The following is a 16,657-nucleotide window of genomic DNA, read 5'->3' on the forward strand; positions in this document are numbered from 1 at the left end:
TATGATGAGATTGTCCCTTGAGAAGAAGGTGCCTTGTTTTGTTTAGAGACAGGGTCTTACTATATAGCCCAGGCTAGCCTGAAACTTACTCTTTAGCCTAAGGTAGCCTCACTTATGATCCTCCAATTGCCACCATTATAGGCATGCTCCACCATATTCAACTTCCAATATCCCTTCTAACTGAATTATTTAATTTATTTGTACTTAATATAATTATGGATGTGTTAGGATAGAAATCTAATGTCTTAATATTTGTGTTATTTTAATTTTATAATTGCTTCTATGAGGATTAATCAATTATCTCATAATTTTCTTTTCCCTCCATTAATACAGAAGCCATGGTTTCTTTTCTTCATTAACAATATTTATCCTTGAATTAAAAATGCCTACTCTAGGGCTGGAGATACAGCTCAGGGGTACAGCACTTGCCTATCATACACAAGGCCCTGGGTTTGATCCCCAGCACAGGAACGAAGATGTGTCTAATACAGATTAGGACTTCTACCACATCCAGATCAATGAGAAAATCAAAGTATTTTACTCCATTTACTCATGCCCCCATCTTTTCTGATATCTTCAGTCACATTTTAATGATGTTTGTATTTAATTTCTGCACGGTAACTGTTTAGTACAGAAACACTCATTTAGGTTTGACCATGTTTACTTCCTATTTCTTCTTATCCTTTCATTGTCTCCCACCCAAGTCCTCACAAGGCCCAATTCTAATTAGCTTCTAAAATCAGAGGAGATTATTGATGGTCAGGATGGGATGGCCACCTGATGACCATCCTGTGTGACCTGATGATCCCTGCCTGTACCTTTCTGTGGAGTTACATTTTGTGCCAGGGACTTCTGTTACTTTTACCTTTCTGGCTTTCTTTGCTTCATAACATCCTCTTCACATTTCTCTCTGAAGGATATTTTTGTTTAGTTGTGAGGTTGAAAAATGGTCTCTGTGAGCACTTTTACAATGTCATTCCATTGTACTCTGACTTCTGTAATTATATCAGAAAGTTGGCTATTAATCTTTTTCTTCTTTTAACTCGTTAGAAGGTTATGTCTTTGCTTTTTCTTTCAGATTTTAGGCCTTCTTTTTGGTCTTTTGACCTTCGGCATTTTTATTATAGTGTAATTTCCCCTCATCTCTCTGAGGTTCACTTGAGCTTCCTGCAGGAGCTTGAACAGAGCAGGAACTTGAAGCAGAAACCATGGAGGAATGTTGCTTACATATTGGCTTGCTCCTCCAGCACCATGATTATCAAGCCTACGCCCACCTACATGATAACATCCATGATGGCTGGGCCCTCTTACATCAATCTTCAATCAAGAAAACCTCTCACAGACATGGACATAGGACAATCCATTCAAGGCCATTCTTAAGTTGAGGGTCCCTCTTCCCGGGTTACTCTAGGTCTGTGTCCAGGTGAAAATAAAGAATAAGCAGCAGACACCCATGGTTTCTATTTCAAGTTCTCACTCTGCTGAAGTTCCCGCCTTGCTGCAGTTCCTGCCTTGATATCCCTCAATGATGGACTGAAACCTGTGAAATGAAATAAACCTCCTCCTCCCCAAGCTGCTTTTGGCCAGAATGCTTTATGAGAGCAGAAGAAAAGCACACTAGAGCAGAGTCCATGGAATGTGTTTCTGAGTATGTTGCAAGGTCTTCAAAGATAGGTAACAAGTTTTCTTAGCTATAACAGTAATTGTGTAGAGGATGCAGAGGAAAAACTGAACAAGTGATCCATAGTCCCAGAAATGGGCCGGATATGGTCCTGTAACAGAGTATTCACCAACAGGCTAGAAAAAAATCTGTTTCTTACACCTGCTAACATCCCTTTATTTTTCAGACAGCACCAGTTGCCCTGGAGACAGAAAACAGAGGTGAAATGAAGCTAGCTCTCCAATATGTTCCAGAGCCAAGCCCAGGTATGAAATGACTTTACAGCCGAACCCTCTACTTATCCCTCTGCCCTCTAGAGATGGCTTGGGTTCTCTTACATTTTCAAAGATGAATTCCTGGGCAAACATGCTAAGTTAATAATTGTACGGATCAAAGGAATCAAACATAGTTTCAAACTAGAAAAACCTCATTATTTCTTTCATAGTAAGGAATGCGTAATCCTTACTGTCTTAACCATTTAAGTCTATAACTCAGTAATATGAACTATACTTACACTGCTGTGCAGCAGAGTCCCAGAACTTTTCACCTTTAAACAACACTGTATCCTTTAAATTGCGGCAAACCCTTTCCCCCCACCCCCCCAGAGCTTAGGAAATATCAATTTACTTTCCATTTCTGTGAGGAAATTCTTTGTTCCGTCTTTTCCAGTTTCTAGCCCTTGCTTTGACTTCCCCTTGTCCTGGGGAAAATGTTGGTGTTTGTACCATGTGAATGGGCTTTGCTGGAGTGAGAATTTGGGCCTGTTGACAGTGTCCTGATAAGGAAGAAACTCAAGTTCCTTTCCCAGATGGGAATTAAAAGGATTCATAGAAAGTTCCTAAGAAATCAGAGCTCCTTGATCTTCCCTTCTTAGTTTCAGGAGGAGATAAAGCTTTGTGTCTTGATTACTGATTGCAGCCTGGGCACTTGGGCCTTAGGTCTCCAGCCAGTTCAACAAGCCCCCCCCCCAAAAAAAAAAAAAAACTGGCAGGAAATGAGTGTTAGACCTTGCCAACAACTCATTTCCCAGGCAAATTGTCCTCAAGAAGCTGCAGGAAGACTGTAGTTAAAGTCAGGAGCTGCGAACTCACGTGTTCGATAACCAAGCCATGAAGCTACTAAGGAAAGGAATAATGCCTGGTACAGGCATAGGCTGAACTAGACAAAGGCGGTCTATACTTAAAAAAAAAAAAAAGATGAAGGACAGGCAAAGTATATCTTTAGGCCAAGTTGCTGCCCAACCATAATTCTATTACTTCTAGATCTTTTTAAAGGGCAGATTTTTTTTTTTACATGTAACTTTGTATCTTGTCACTTGAGGTCAACATGCATGGAAATGCCATTTCTAATTTTCCTCACTGTGACTTGGTGGTGAGGGTTGAGGGAATTATGTGTTGTGATGCTCTTTCTCTTGTCTTAGTTTTTACTCCCATAGGAGCTTTTTCCTACATTTCCCTTCCCTTCCTCAATCTCAGTCTTAGATGGAGTCTGAGCTCCACAAAGCTTTTCCTGACTGAGTTAGCACTCATTAAGCACATTGTTTTCTAGAGCATTGTAGTAATAGCTTGACATTTACACCATATTTCATTTTTATTTAAATTAATTTCTATTGGGTTTTTTTTTATCGTTTGTTGAAAGATAAAGCTCAGGGATAAATATTAAGGAGTAAACCTGAGAAATCCACAGAGCGACCTAGACACAATCCTCCCTTTCTTTTTTTTTTTGGTTTTTTGAGACAGGGTTTCTCTGTGTAGCTTTGTACCTTTCCTGGAACTCGCTTTGGAGACCAGGCTGGCCTCGAACTCACAGAGATCTGCCTGGCTCTGCCTCCCGAGTGCTGGGATTAAAGGCATGCGCCAGCACCGCCCGGCCACATTCCTCCCTTTCTACTTAATCTAAAAGAGTATGCAACCTTTTGACCCCTCCTCTTCCTTCCCTGTGTGCCTTTCTTTCTCCTCTTAGTCAGCCAGAGAACTCGATGGTCCACTTGGTCAGCTGAATGTAAACTTCACCCTCTGAACTGAGGTCAGCTTCATTGGTGGTCTTGGAGCAATCAACATGAACAAATCTCCCCCAACACATTTCTCCTGTATAGATATAGATTTCCACGGGACATAAATTATTTATCATATTCCTTGTGTGTGTGTATCTACACACACACACACACACACACACACACACACACACACTCCTAAGTATGAGCACTTTATGGATGTGGTTATAGATCAGGGAGGATGGTTTAGTTGACTGAACTAAACCACCCAGAAAAATCCAATAGTATTCCTCTGTTTATGTGCAAACAGTCTAGCAGCAACTTCAGACCAAGCCAACATCTTAGTAGTTGTCTATGACACTAACAATTGTGCACGTGTGTTCAATAGTCCCATTACATATGTAAGGACTTCTAACATGACGGGGAGAAAGCTATTCTTTAGCCAGTGTCTAGTTTGGTCATTTTACACTCAAATCTGCGCTGGCAATGGTATTGGAAGGGCTAGGCATTGTCTTGAGATGTTTTGAGTGTAACTGTGAACAGATGACCCACACCCCTGAGGTCTGATGTTGAAACAACCGAAACCCCAAAAGAATGACAAACGCTCTGTACTTGGAAGCAACGTGAATGTTTTCACTCTCCAGAATGGCTCTTCTCATTTTTTATTAGTTCTCAGAATTTTATGCAGTGTATTTGGATCACATTCACCTCTCTCCCAACTCCTCCCAGATGACATTCTTCTTGACTGTGTGACCTTTTAACCTCTAGAGTGTGTCAACCAACCACAGCCACATCCTTAAACAAAAGTGTCTCTCCCTCTCTCCGCACCGGTCTGTTGCCAGCAGCTCGTGTTTTTATAGAGCTATCTGACCGCAGGACAGTCAGGCTAAGAAGCATGCAGTTGAATGTCTATAACCTTAATCAACTTAATACCACCAAGCGTTAGCTTGTTTCCCTGTGCTATCCCATATGCAAGGTGACATCTTCTCCAAAAAGAAATGGCAACACCTTTTGTTTTCCTTGTTCAATTGCAGGCAAAAAGCTTCCTACAACTGGAGAAGTCCACATCTGGGTGAAGGAATGCCTTGATTTGCCTCTGCTGAGGGGGAGCCACCTAAGTTCTTTCGTTAAATGGTAAGAACATTCATGCCGTGACTTTCTTTAGTTCTCCTATTGTCTTGTCTTTGCTGGCTGGTATCAATTCTTGGTGTCAGTGATGCTAACACTCACCATCCATAGATTATTAGAGATATCAAACTCTAAGAGTCTATGGCATCAACTCCCAAGGCTTTATTTGATTTTCAAATCAAACCTAAGAGATCATGCCTGCAAATGAAGCTAGATTTTTCGAACTCATATGTGCAATATCTTCTGGGGTACATCTGTTGCTAGGGGGAGTTCTTTGTACAAAATAGCTTACCAAAATTTTTTTCTTTTTCTTTTCGAGACAAGGTTTCTCTGTGTTGTTTTGGTGCTTGTCCTGGATCTTGCTCTGTAGACCAGGCTGGCCTCGAACTCACGGAGATCTACCTGTCTCTGCCTCCTGAGTGCTGGGATTAAAGGTGTGTACCACCACCACCCAGCTTGCTTACCAAAATTTTAATGTTGGATGTCACACTACTTATTTCCTTAGTGAACAAGAGAGGATTTCTCATTTCCTATGTTTTTGATCTGTTTGCCAAGGGTTTGTTTTGATCTTCTCTTTCTTTTTCTCTTCCTTCCTTCCTTTCTTCTCTCTCTCTCTCTCTCTCTCTCTCTCTCTCTCTCTCTTTCTTTCTTTTTGCCTACTTGTATCAGATTGCAAATACTTGGAGAGTGATTGGCCAAACAAGTCCCAACCAGGAACTGGCACATAAGACACTTTGAGTTTTCAGGCAGCTAACTTTCTTCTCTGTTATGCACACAAATGACTGGTGTCTAGTAAACAGTAGCTAAATAGATGTTAGTGTGACCGTCTAGCTCTAATTTTGTCTATGGAGATGCTACTAGAAGATGAGTTGTTCCTATTTAGATATATGTGACACAGATTTAAGAGGACATGGTACAGTATTGCTTGTTAAACACATGCATACTCTGCCTAGGTGTTAGCTGGTATGATGTTTCAGTTCAGGTCAGTTTCTCACTCAGAGACCACTCTCAGACTTCTTGTCTTTCTGAGCGGTGTGGTAAGTTAGTGTTCATTTATTATTATCATAAGTGAGACAGATGTGATTACAAAACTGTCAAATTATTTATTCTGAAAGTCAAATCTAGCAAATTGAAGAGATTTATCCTTTTCAATTTTGTATGACATTAGTTCCTTGAGTTGATAATCAGGAATACATAGAAGTTCTAAATTTTTAAATTACTGATTTGAGGAAATATTAACCAGCAGGGCTGAAATTACAGCAAAATTTCTAACATGTACTAATTATCCCTTTTGGGTATATGAAGTTTACTGTTGTGATCATATGGCATATTTTCTACATTTATTCCATTTGTTTTCTTATCTACATTTATTTTTTAACCTACTCAAATTATCTTTCATATTTATAAGGTACACTATGATTATTTTTTACATTTTTAATCAGTGCTTTAATATAAGATCAAAAAGACAATGAGATAGGAAGAGGCTCATGTCTATTACAAACTTATAAAAAGGTTTTGTGAGCTTGAGAGTTTTTACTTTTCAATCAATCAATTGGTCAGTTAATTTTAGTTACTCCCCATTGGCATGTATTCATTGTACATCGTGTTAGATTACGTAAGGACCTTTTCATGCAAGTACATAATGTACTTTGAGTATTTCTGCCCTCCTTCCCTTCCTTCTGTTTATTCCCTGTGTTCCCTAGACAATTCTGCACTTACTTTCATCACACACACACACACACACACACACGGTTTTATGTCTTTCTGAGTCTGACAATTCACTTGGCATGACTATCTCCAGTTCATCTACGCTAGATTCTAAGAATCTTCCAGTAATTCTTACCACATTAAGTACTTAAACTGAGCTGTGTGTATTGCATGTTAGTACATCTAATGTAGTCAATCTTACAAAGTCATCATCACCATTCCTACTTTGTACTGAGGAAGCGAGTGTCTGAGCTGAGTGGCTTTCCTGGAATTCATAGCCAGTAAGTCTCAGAGTCAGGGTTCAAACCCAACTTGGCTGTTTCTGTGCCCAATCTTTCCAGCATGACGCATCTTCCCATGACTTTTGCTAAACTACCAGCACAGTCTCGCCACATGCTCCCCCCCACCTCTCTCTCTCTCTCTCTCTCTCTCTCTCTCTCTGTGTGTGTGTGTGTGTGTGTGTGTGTGTGTGTGTGTGTGTGTGTGAAAGCCAGAGGAGAACTTGGGTATATCATTCTCATGTTTGCAGTCCACTTCCTTTGAGACAGGATCTCTCATCTGCCTGGTACTCACCAATTAGACTGTGTGGCTACAGAGACTATTTAATTCCTAGTACTGGGATTGATCGTGCATATCACCCTGCTCAGCTTTTGGTGCAAGTTCTAGTGATAGAACTCAGGCCTTCACCCTTGCCAGGCAAGCACTTCACTGACAGTGGCTATCTCCCTACCATCCTTTTTTTTTAAAGACTCGGTTCAATCTTCCTGCTTCAGCGTGATGGGTGCTGGGATTATAATGTGAGCCACCACAGTCGGCTTCCATACCTTTTTTCCTTCACAGCTATCCCATACCTGTGCTGAGATGTATTGCCAGCATAAATGTTCACTTTCTTAACTGAAATGCCCTCACATTACTTTCTCTTTTCATAGTACCATCCTTCCAGATACCAGCAGGAAAAGTCGCCAGAAGACAAGAGCTGTAGGAAAAACCACCAACCCTGTCTTCAACCATACCATGGTGTATGATGGGTTCAGGCCTGAAGACCTGATGGAAGCCTGTGTAGAACTCACAGTCTGGGACCATTATAAACTAACCAACCAGTTCCTGGGAGGTCTCCGGATCGGCTTTGGAACAGGTAACATTTGTTACAAGTTTAATTCTCTATGAGCCAAACTCTCCAGGAGATGCTAAAGTCCTTCGTGTAATGAAACCAGTGAGGGAAAGACCATTGGTATTCTAAGGGTTCTGGGTTAAGAGGACCAGCAGTATCCAGGAGCTGCCCTTGCAGAGCTTAAGTTACCACTGGCAGGTTCCAAAATCTGAGCTTGAAAGTTCTGACTTCGTGAACAAATATCCTCACCTGGTGCCACTAATGAGTAGTAGGCTGAATGTCCAAGTCAATCCTCATGCATTTCTTTGATTGCATGGCTCAAGAGAGTTAAACAATGACAAGAGGTGTGCCCAACAAGAAGTGTGATGTAACATTCAAGAAGATGGTTGAACAAGCTAGGAAAATTTGTGTCTTCCCACAAATAACATGGCTAAAAGTCTGCTTTGAACAATTATGGTGACTACCATCTCATCACTGTATTAGACATTTACTTATATTATTAGACTTACTCCTTATAATAGTTCCACGAGGCAGTTAGTAATAGCCCCAAAGGAACCAATATCCTCAAGTAATAACAACAACAACAATAATAATAACAATAAATAAATAACAGCTAACAACAGAGACAAGTTATGAAATTGAGTCTTTCAGGCAAAAAACTTCAGCCAGTATTTGCAGGTAATCATCTAGCACAGTGCTTCTCAACCCATCTGGGGGGGAGGGTCAAAGGACCCTTTCACAGGGGTTGCATATCAGATATTCTGCATATCAGATATTTATATTATGATTCCTAACAGTAGCAAAATTACAGTTATGGAGTAGCAATGAAATAATCATATGGTTGGGGCCAGCACAACATGAGGGACTGTATTGAAGGGTTGCAGCCTTAGGAAGGTTGAAGACCACTGCTCTACTGTCATCTGTAACCCAATACATGATCCTTCCAACTCCTCTATGCCCCTGAAAAAGGCAACATCCAGCCTTTACATTCATGTGGAGGGCAACCATCTGGAAACCATGAGAATTGAAATAATGAAGCCGCTTGGTAGTAAACTAGTTCTTCCTTAATGCCCCAGATCTGCTCTCCAGGCGTATGCGAACTCTTCCTTGTCTTCCATGGTGGTTATAACTGGGGAATGACTAACTCCCTTTCTCCCCGGCCCACAGTGGGAAACATAATTGCAAACATAAAACTTTCTTTCAGGAAAAAGCTACGGGACTGAAGTGGATTGGATGGATTCTACTTCCGAGGAAGTTGCTGTCTGGGAGAAGATGGTGAATTCTCCCAACACTTGGATTGAAGCAACACTGCCCCTCAGGATGCTTCTGATTGCCAAGATTTCCAAATGATCCTGCTCAGCTGATTCTGCCATCAAAAACTACTTCCCAGGTGGAGCTGAGCTTGAGAGTTCCGACCTTGAGGACAAATACCCTCACCCCTCGTCACTAATGATTGCTATGCAAGCATCCCCAAGTCAATTTGCATGCATTGCTTTGATTGCACGGCTCAAGAGAGCTAAACAGTGCCCAACAAGATGTGTGATGCCAACATCCGATAGTTGAACAAGCTAGGGAAATTGAACTGTTGCTTCCACACCAAAGAAAAAGTCACCCTTACAGGTTTCACACCACAATGGTGAACTGTGTGGCTTGCAATTTGGTTATTCAAATGCTTGCTGGGCATATAAATAGGAAGATTACGGGCAAAGCGACCAAAAGAGACTCCTGGGATGGGGTGGAGAGAGGGAGAACAGCAGCGATGACAGAGAACTTCATAATAAGACAACTATTTACTTGGTAACCTCTAATAAGACATTGAATTCCATCTTAGGGCAGCAAGACTGACTTTACTGCCCATAAATCTGCCTTGAGAAACCCTGCCCCACCCCACCCCGCCCTCTGAATCTCAAATGGACTTTGGTGCCACCTACTGGTTGCATATGGAATTGAGCTCTTGGCTTATTTTGGCTTAATTTGTGCTAAAAGGGATGGCAAGTCTGTATTTTATAACAATTTGCTAAAATATTGCATATAATTGACTGTTTTTCTTATAATTTTACTATATGGACACAGAGTAAAAGTAGTCACAGATATGCTTTGCTACAAAGTTTTAATTAGAATATAAATTGTCAATTTTATTGTACTTCCTATGTATAATTTTCTTAAGGTATTTTGTAAAAATCCTTAGAATAAATTATCATGATTTAAATTGTGTTGCTAGTTTATCCTGAGTTCTTGTATTAAAAATACTTTGTATTAGGAATCTTAAAATATAAATTCTCTAATATGGCTTATTTTTCTAGAGTCTTCAATGCAACTCTAGACATTGTTTCATCTAAATGAACAACTGTAGTTATAAAAAGAAAAATTTTTCTTTTAAAAATACTTTTTGAAAGCTTGAAGATAAGTCAGCATTCTTATGAAGATAAGTCAGCATTTATTATGAAGATAAGTTAAAGTTTCTTCCTAATTTCCCCCTAAAGATTGCTTTGGACTATTTTGATGCATGAAACATTACTCAAACTTAAGACCCCAACTAGTTTTCATTTCTCAAAACAAACCTTAATTTAACGTGAATTTAAGGAAGTCGGGTCAGTGAGTGAGCATGGAATCTTATAAAGATGCCTCTCATAGATATCATCAAATCAACTAAAGAAATCATGTGGCTCATGCCTATAATTCCCCATTTAGTAGACTGAGGCAGGAGAATTGCTTAATTCCCCATTTAGTAGACTAAGGCAGGATAATTGCTTTAAGTTTGAGACCAGCCTGTACTACAGGGTGAGACTGGCAAATAAATAAATAAATAAATAAATAAATAATAAATAATAAATAAATAAATAGAACCGACCCCAAACCAAACAAGTCTCTCACACACACAAATAAAAGCCTACTAGACGATTTGCCTCTTTTCCCAAATGCTGTAGCCTTGAATCCACTCGTGAGCAACTAATGTAATTGATTCCTCCCTTGTCACTCCAGGTCTGTGATGGAAGTGATTAGCCATACTCTCTGATGTTGAGGACGGGGATGGCGTGTTAACAGAGCCAGCCCTATTGCTCTGTATTGAGGTGGTACTGGAATGCTGTGTCATTGCCAGCCCGGCTCTGGCTGGTGCCGCAGTGACAGTGCACTGTGATGCTTCCCAGCATCCATTCATCTCTGAAGCACTAATGAAATCAGTTGTGCTCCTCCAACCCCAGCCAGGACGACCTGCCTCCTCCCAGCCTCACATCCCTTACCTTCAAGATACCAATGTGAGCCATAGAGCCCCCCCACCCTCCACAAGGAAACAAAGGACGATGGGTTTTGTTTGTGCCTTCTAGGCAAAGACCTTTCTGAAACTTCAAAGCATATTTTCTTAATCTGTTGTGTTGCAAATCTTAATGTGTTGCAAATGCTTGCTGCATATATCAAGGAATTTACTTGCAGTTTTCATGAGTGTTGCACTAGGATTTAACTATGTATCTTCACTACTTATTTAGTCATGTGTCCAGTTAGTCCATTTGACATTCTGCTTCCAAAGCGTATATTGTGTAAAGAGTAGGAATGACAAGGCTGACCATTGGTGTTTCTATTGAATCAAAGTCTAGGTAGGTGGGAAAGGCTTCATGTGTGGTAAGAATCAGAGGCTAAAAGTTGGCTAGTGTCCTAGGGACTCCATCTACTTCACCTACTTTTCTTTTATGTTGGATTCATTCTTTTTTAAAGTATATTTTATTTTTTGACAATGTCCTATCTGTATACAATGTATTTTGATCAAATTTACCCCTCTGCCCATCCCTCCAACTCCTTCCAGACACCCCTGACCCACCCCATCTCCATTTCGACTTCTTGTACTCTTTATTTAATCACTCAGTCTAGTTAGTTCTGCCGGTTTGTGAAGAGGTGTAGGATTGTCAGCTGGAACACAGGCAGGGTAGCATCTCTGAAGAAAACTGGTGATTCCTCCCCCAGTAACCATCAACTGCCAAGACTTCCTCAGCTCTAGGTGGGGCTCCACTCCCACTCTGTTGTGTGACAAAACTTTTCCCTGGAGAGATGCAAGACACACATCTCCTTACCTCAGAAAGAGATCCCATGACAAACCAAAGTAGGGATAGCACCAAAGTCCAACTTGATGAACCAATGAGTTGTGTTGGGGTAACTTATGGGAGCATGGGGGACAGCTCACAAAAGCTGGGAACCTGGAGCACACACTGCACAGTCTGCAAGCAGTTCACCAGATTGGAGAGTGTCCTTTCCAGGTGCCTCAGTTGGTCTAAACTTCTTTGAGGCAGCTTGGCTGGTTTCTGCTTCTTCCAGGCAGCTGGTCTGGTCTCAGTCTTCTTTGCAGCTTAACTTGGCTGAGTCTTCTTTGCTGTTTAGCTCTATTAATCTGAAAGGGACTCTCAGCTTTTGTTGCTTATTCTGGCAGGGAGGGACCTAGTGGATCTGATCAGTTTCAGGGACTTCCTGAAGCTATTTTGAGTTGTTTACCTTCCTGCTTAAAGAGCATTCTGGAAGAATGGAAGGTTTCTATCTTGGAAGAAACTGCTACACGACATATCCATGTGGAAATTTTGACTGGCTTGATCCTATGGAGGTCCATGTGCATGGACCCATGACTGCTGAGTTCACATCCAGAGTGGACCTTTGTGGTGTCTAGGAAACACTGATTTGAGGCAGTCCTTGTAAACCTCTAGCTCTTGTTATCTTTCTACTCCCTCTTCTATGATGATCCTTGAGCTTTGGGGGGATGGTGGGTTGGTAACACAGATGCTCCACTTAGAGCTGAATACTCTATAGTCTTTTATTCTTTGAAGTTTGACCAGTTGTGACTCTCTGTTTTAGGCACTATCTACTGCTAAAAGAAGCTTTTCTGATGAAGGTTGAGAGCTGCTCTAATCCATAGGTATAAAGATAAGTGTTTAGAAGGAAGTTCAATCTATGCCCATTTAATAACACAATAGTAATAGATTCTTTCCTTGGCCCTATGACCTACCAAGGCCATGGTTCTTGACCCAGTTACAGTACCAGGTATGAGTCCCACCTTGAGGGATAGAACTTAAATTGAATGGGGGAAAAATGCTTGGTTACTTCCATAACATTTGTGACATTGTTGCACCAGTGAGCATATCTTGCTGAGTGGATCCTTATTGTAGCTTGCAGGGCCCACAGCTGGGTAAGACTGTGGATGCCTCTTTTTCCCCAGCAAGGCTCCAGAGTACCTTCCAGCACTATGAACGCTAGCCAGGAAGAAAGACTCTTCCAGGTCAGTATCAGCTTGTGTTTCCATATTCTGTGACAAAAGCGTGTGGTGTCTTGAGCAATAGGGTCTTATTATCAAGTTCTGGTGGGCAACCAAGAACAATGGAAATATCTTGTGTTGTTTTGGGGGTCTCTGGGATTCTTGTGATCAACAACTTGAAGGCAAGTATCTTATATCTGGCATTTAGCTTTTTGCTTGGTGATCTATGGCTTCTGGGGAGGACATTATCCCCTGTGTAGGGAATCTCCAATTAGAATATATATATATTCTATATATATATATAGGAAGCTTTCCCAAACATCCTATGTGTTAGTTATTCCTCCTCCCACCCCTCAATACATCTTTTAAAGTTCTTAGCTTTGATTTTTTTTCATCTGTGGATCTGATGTTATGTTACAGAAGCTAATTTGTACATAAAGGGATAATTTTTTTTTTGAGACAGTGTTTTTCTGTATAGTAGTACTGGCTGTCCTAGAACTTGCTTTGTAGACCAGGCTGGCCTTGAACTCACTGAGATCTGCCTGCCTCTGCCTCCCAAGTGCTGTGATTAAAGGCATGCACCACCACTGTCTGGCAAGAATAAATTTTTAAATGTGGAAAAACTATGCAACAGATAAATATCACTGAAAATCCATTATGTGTGAGGGGCTTAGGAAGGTGATGAGGAAGACCATAATCTCAACCTGGAGAGGCAACTACTCTTATTATTTTGGAACTTTTTCCTGTTCTTAGGAAATATATTTTGTAATTTCAATTTGTTATGCCACATAACTATATAAGGCAATTGACAAATACAGTATTTGCTGTATGTAAAATGAGAAGAGAGCCATTCTAATTTTCTGGTCACTTGTCTTGACTGTATAATTTTTAGTTCATGCCGTGTAGCTTGAGATTTAAGGAAGATGTATAAAATGAGGGAAAAAGTTACAATAAGTTTACTTATATTTTTGGTATTTCCTTTGCCCATTTTTATTGATAAAAATTCTCTGACAAGTTTATACAACTATATGATCCATTTTAATAACTCTCACCACCCCCACCTTCTCTTATTGCCTTCCCATTGATAATTCCTCCTCTTTCCCACAAGTCTTTTCCCCAGATTCCTCTCCTTTTGTTTTTCTTTATTTTGTTTCGTTTTGTGACCCACCGATTTTTAGCCAGGGCAGTCTATGTGACCACGTTTTGAGCTATCCACTGTAGCCTGGTTAATTTACATTTTAAAAAGTCTTTGACATCCATTTTTACAAAACTTCAATGTTTGCTAAAATTTCAGTTTAGCAGACCAAACCAATTCAGAGTTGAAGAGTGGTAACAGAGTCGTGGCCGTTACATAAGGAACACCCTGCAGCTAGCTGACTAAAGACACACTAACCAGTTGACTGGCTTATTGGCAAGGCTGGAGCCAATGATGTTGTTTTCTGTTTCTTGCCAGTGTTTGTTGTATAAATACAACAACACTCCAGCCACCATGTTGCTGCTGGCTAGAGTTCCCAGAACCTGCTGTGGTGAGAAGGAACAGGGAGAAGTTGATTGATGGGTAGTGTGCTGGTTAGCTTTTGTCAGCCCAACACAAGCTGGAGTCTTCTCGGAAGGGAGGACCTTAGGTGAGGAATTGCCTCTGTTAGACTGGCCTGCAGGCATGTCTGTGGCACATTTTCTTGATTAATGATTGATATGGACAGGCCAGGCTCACTGAGGGCGGGGCCTCTTCTGGGCAGGTGGGCCTGAGTGGTGAAAGAAAGCGGACTGAGCAAAGCAGTGAGCAGCATTCTTCCATTGTGTTTGCTTCTGTCCCTGCCTCAAGCTGTTGTCCCGGCTTATCTCGATGACGGACTATAACATGAAATAAACCCTTCCTTCCACAAGCAGTTTTTGGTCGTGGTGTTTATCTCAACAGCAGAGGAGCAAACCAGAACGGGTACTGAGTTACTGTTAAACGTAGATGGGAGCAAGGAATTCTGCTGTGTCCTCAAATAGTAGGGTGAATGCAGGTAATGCCAAGATATATATATATATCTCAAAAAGGTCAAAGAAAGGATTTTTAAACCTTTTCACCATAAAAAACAAATAAATAAGCTTAGTGTGGAGGCTCATGCCTATAATCCAGCACTCCAGAGGTAGATATAGAAGGATCAGAAGTTCAGAGTCACACCTGACTACATAGTAGGTTGAGGCCAGCCTGGGCTATATGAGATGCTTTCTCACAGAAAGAGGAAAAAAAGAAAGAAAGAAAGGAAAGAAGGAAGGAAGTGACAGAAGTAAAAGTGTGAGAAGACATATTTAATCTGATTGGATGTATGTGTATATATATATGAAATATTGTACAGTACCCTTTTAATATGTATGTTTATGCTTTTATCAGTTAAAAAAGTTTAAAAGTCTAAAATATCCAGTTTTGGAAAGTTTCTAGATCGCGGCGTTGCAATCCATGCATAGACAAGAAATTCATGATCTGGGAAATAACCCCTAAAAGGGAACATCTCAACCCCTTTGTCTTATGTGTTCTTCCCAGGGAAAGCTGAAGTATTTAAACATCCCCCCAATCGTTACAAGGGCACATAGACTGCTTTGTTACCATAGAGGTATGGATGAGGTCTAACTCCCCAACACAGTCGTTACACAAAGAGCCAACTATTTCTCTCTCCCTAAGTTAAAAAATACCATGTTTATTTTGAACGTCAAGTTTTGTACCTTTCTTTTCTTCAGTTATCTTTCTAACCTAAGTATTTCCGGTGCCATGAAAAATTTCCTTTAAACATGATAATGCTCAGTAGCTGCTTCTTTGGGGGTATTTAGGTTCCAAGCTTTTTAATTATTACAAGGCAGACAGCAAAAGCTATGCACAAAATGTTTTCTTTCAGATTATTATCCAAACAAAGAGCTCCTGACAAGGGCGATTACGAGTTCACAGTACAGCTGACGTACTTTTAGTTAGCATAGACACTCTTAACTGATTTTCACCAATAATATAGCGATGGCTTTTTATCCAGCATCCTCTTACAAGTCCTAAATGACAGGTAGTCATAAATGATAGGAGAATTTTTTAACCGGATTTTGGTGGATGAAATACTATCTAATTTTCGTTTGCATTTGTTGGATCATTTGTGAGGTTCAGTTCTCACCTGTCTCTGTTTTCGAATGTAATTGTGCGTTTCTCTTTTAACACGATGTTCTATTAATCCCTGTAAGCTTTATATAAAAAAGTCAATCTTATCTGACAAGCTAATTAAAGATATTTGATCTTTGCCGTTGGCCTCTGCTCAACATACTTATCTCCGTCTTTCCAGTGTGCTAGGCACAAGTGTAAGCATCATGTTTTTGTTTGTCTTTGCTGATTTAATCACATTTGTATTGCTCATTGTGTCTCTTTCTGTACACTTATTTTCCCAATAGATTAAAACAGGAGTGCTGAGTGCCCGGGCGTAAGGACGGCCCTAAAGGAACAGAAGAAATTTCATTTAGAACAACTGAGCTAAGCGCCTGGGTCCAGATGCCCCTTTGTTTCTACAATCAGCAGTTTCTTTTCAGGACCAAGGGGAGGAAGGAGTCTCTGTAAGCTTGCTTTGTTTACTCATAGCAGAAATCAGGCGGAGTTAGGCCCCCTGTAATGAATAGAAAGCTGACTTTGTGGTTGGCTTCTCGGTGCTGCGCAGGCTGGACAGTGCCAGTGAGCTGAGAGCTGTGACAGGTTAAAAATAAAAAACAGGCAGGCGTAGCCTGACCAGATTGGCTCCGGACGCCCCCTATTACCTCACTGCATTCTGAAGGCCCGCCCACCAATTGCAGGACTCCTTACTGGAAAAACCA

The 16,657-nt window shown here is 40.7% G+C and overlaps 1 protein-coding gene across 16 annotated transcripts in view; it reads left to right on the top strand.

Moving 5' to 3' along the window:
- The window catches only part of Sytl2 (synaptotagmin like 2), a 65,256-nt gene extending 55,445 nt beyond the window's left edge, over positions 1 to 9,811 (top strand). For all 16 annotated transcript variants that reach the window (XM_059253064.1, XM_059253055.1, XM_059253065.1 and 13 more), the window contains 4 exons: positions 1,848 to 1,926; positions 4,688 to 4,787; positions 7,418 to 7,623; positions 8,804 to 9,811. In XM_059253064.1, the coding sequence (XP_059109047.1) occupies positions 1,848 to 1,926; positions 4,688 to 4,787; positions 7,418 to 7,623; positions 8,804 to 8,949 (531 nt within the window). In that variant the 3' untranslated portion in view covers positions 8,950 to 9,811. The remainder of the gene's footprint in view (positions 1 to 1,847; positions 1,927 to 4,687; positions 4,788 to 7,417; positions 7,624 to 8,803) is intronic.
- The last annotated feature ends 6,846 nt before the right edge of the window (positions 9,812 to 16,657 follow it).

This window comes from Peromyscus eremicus, unplaced genomic scaffold (assembly GCF_949786415.1).
Source record: "Peromyscus eremicus unplaced genomic scaffold, PerEre_H2_v1 PerEre#2#unplaced_1288, whole genome shotgun sequence".
Taxonomy (NCBI): Eukaryota; Metazoa; Chordata; class Mammalia; order Rodentia; family Cricetidae; genus Peromyscus; species Peromyscus eremicus.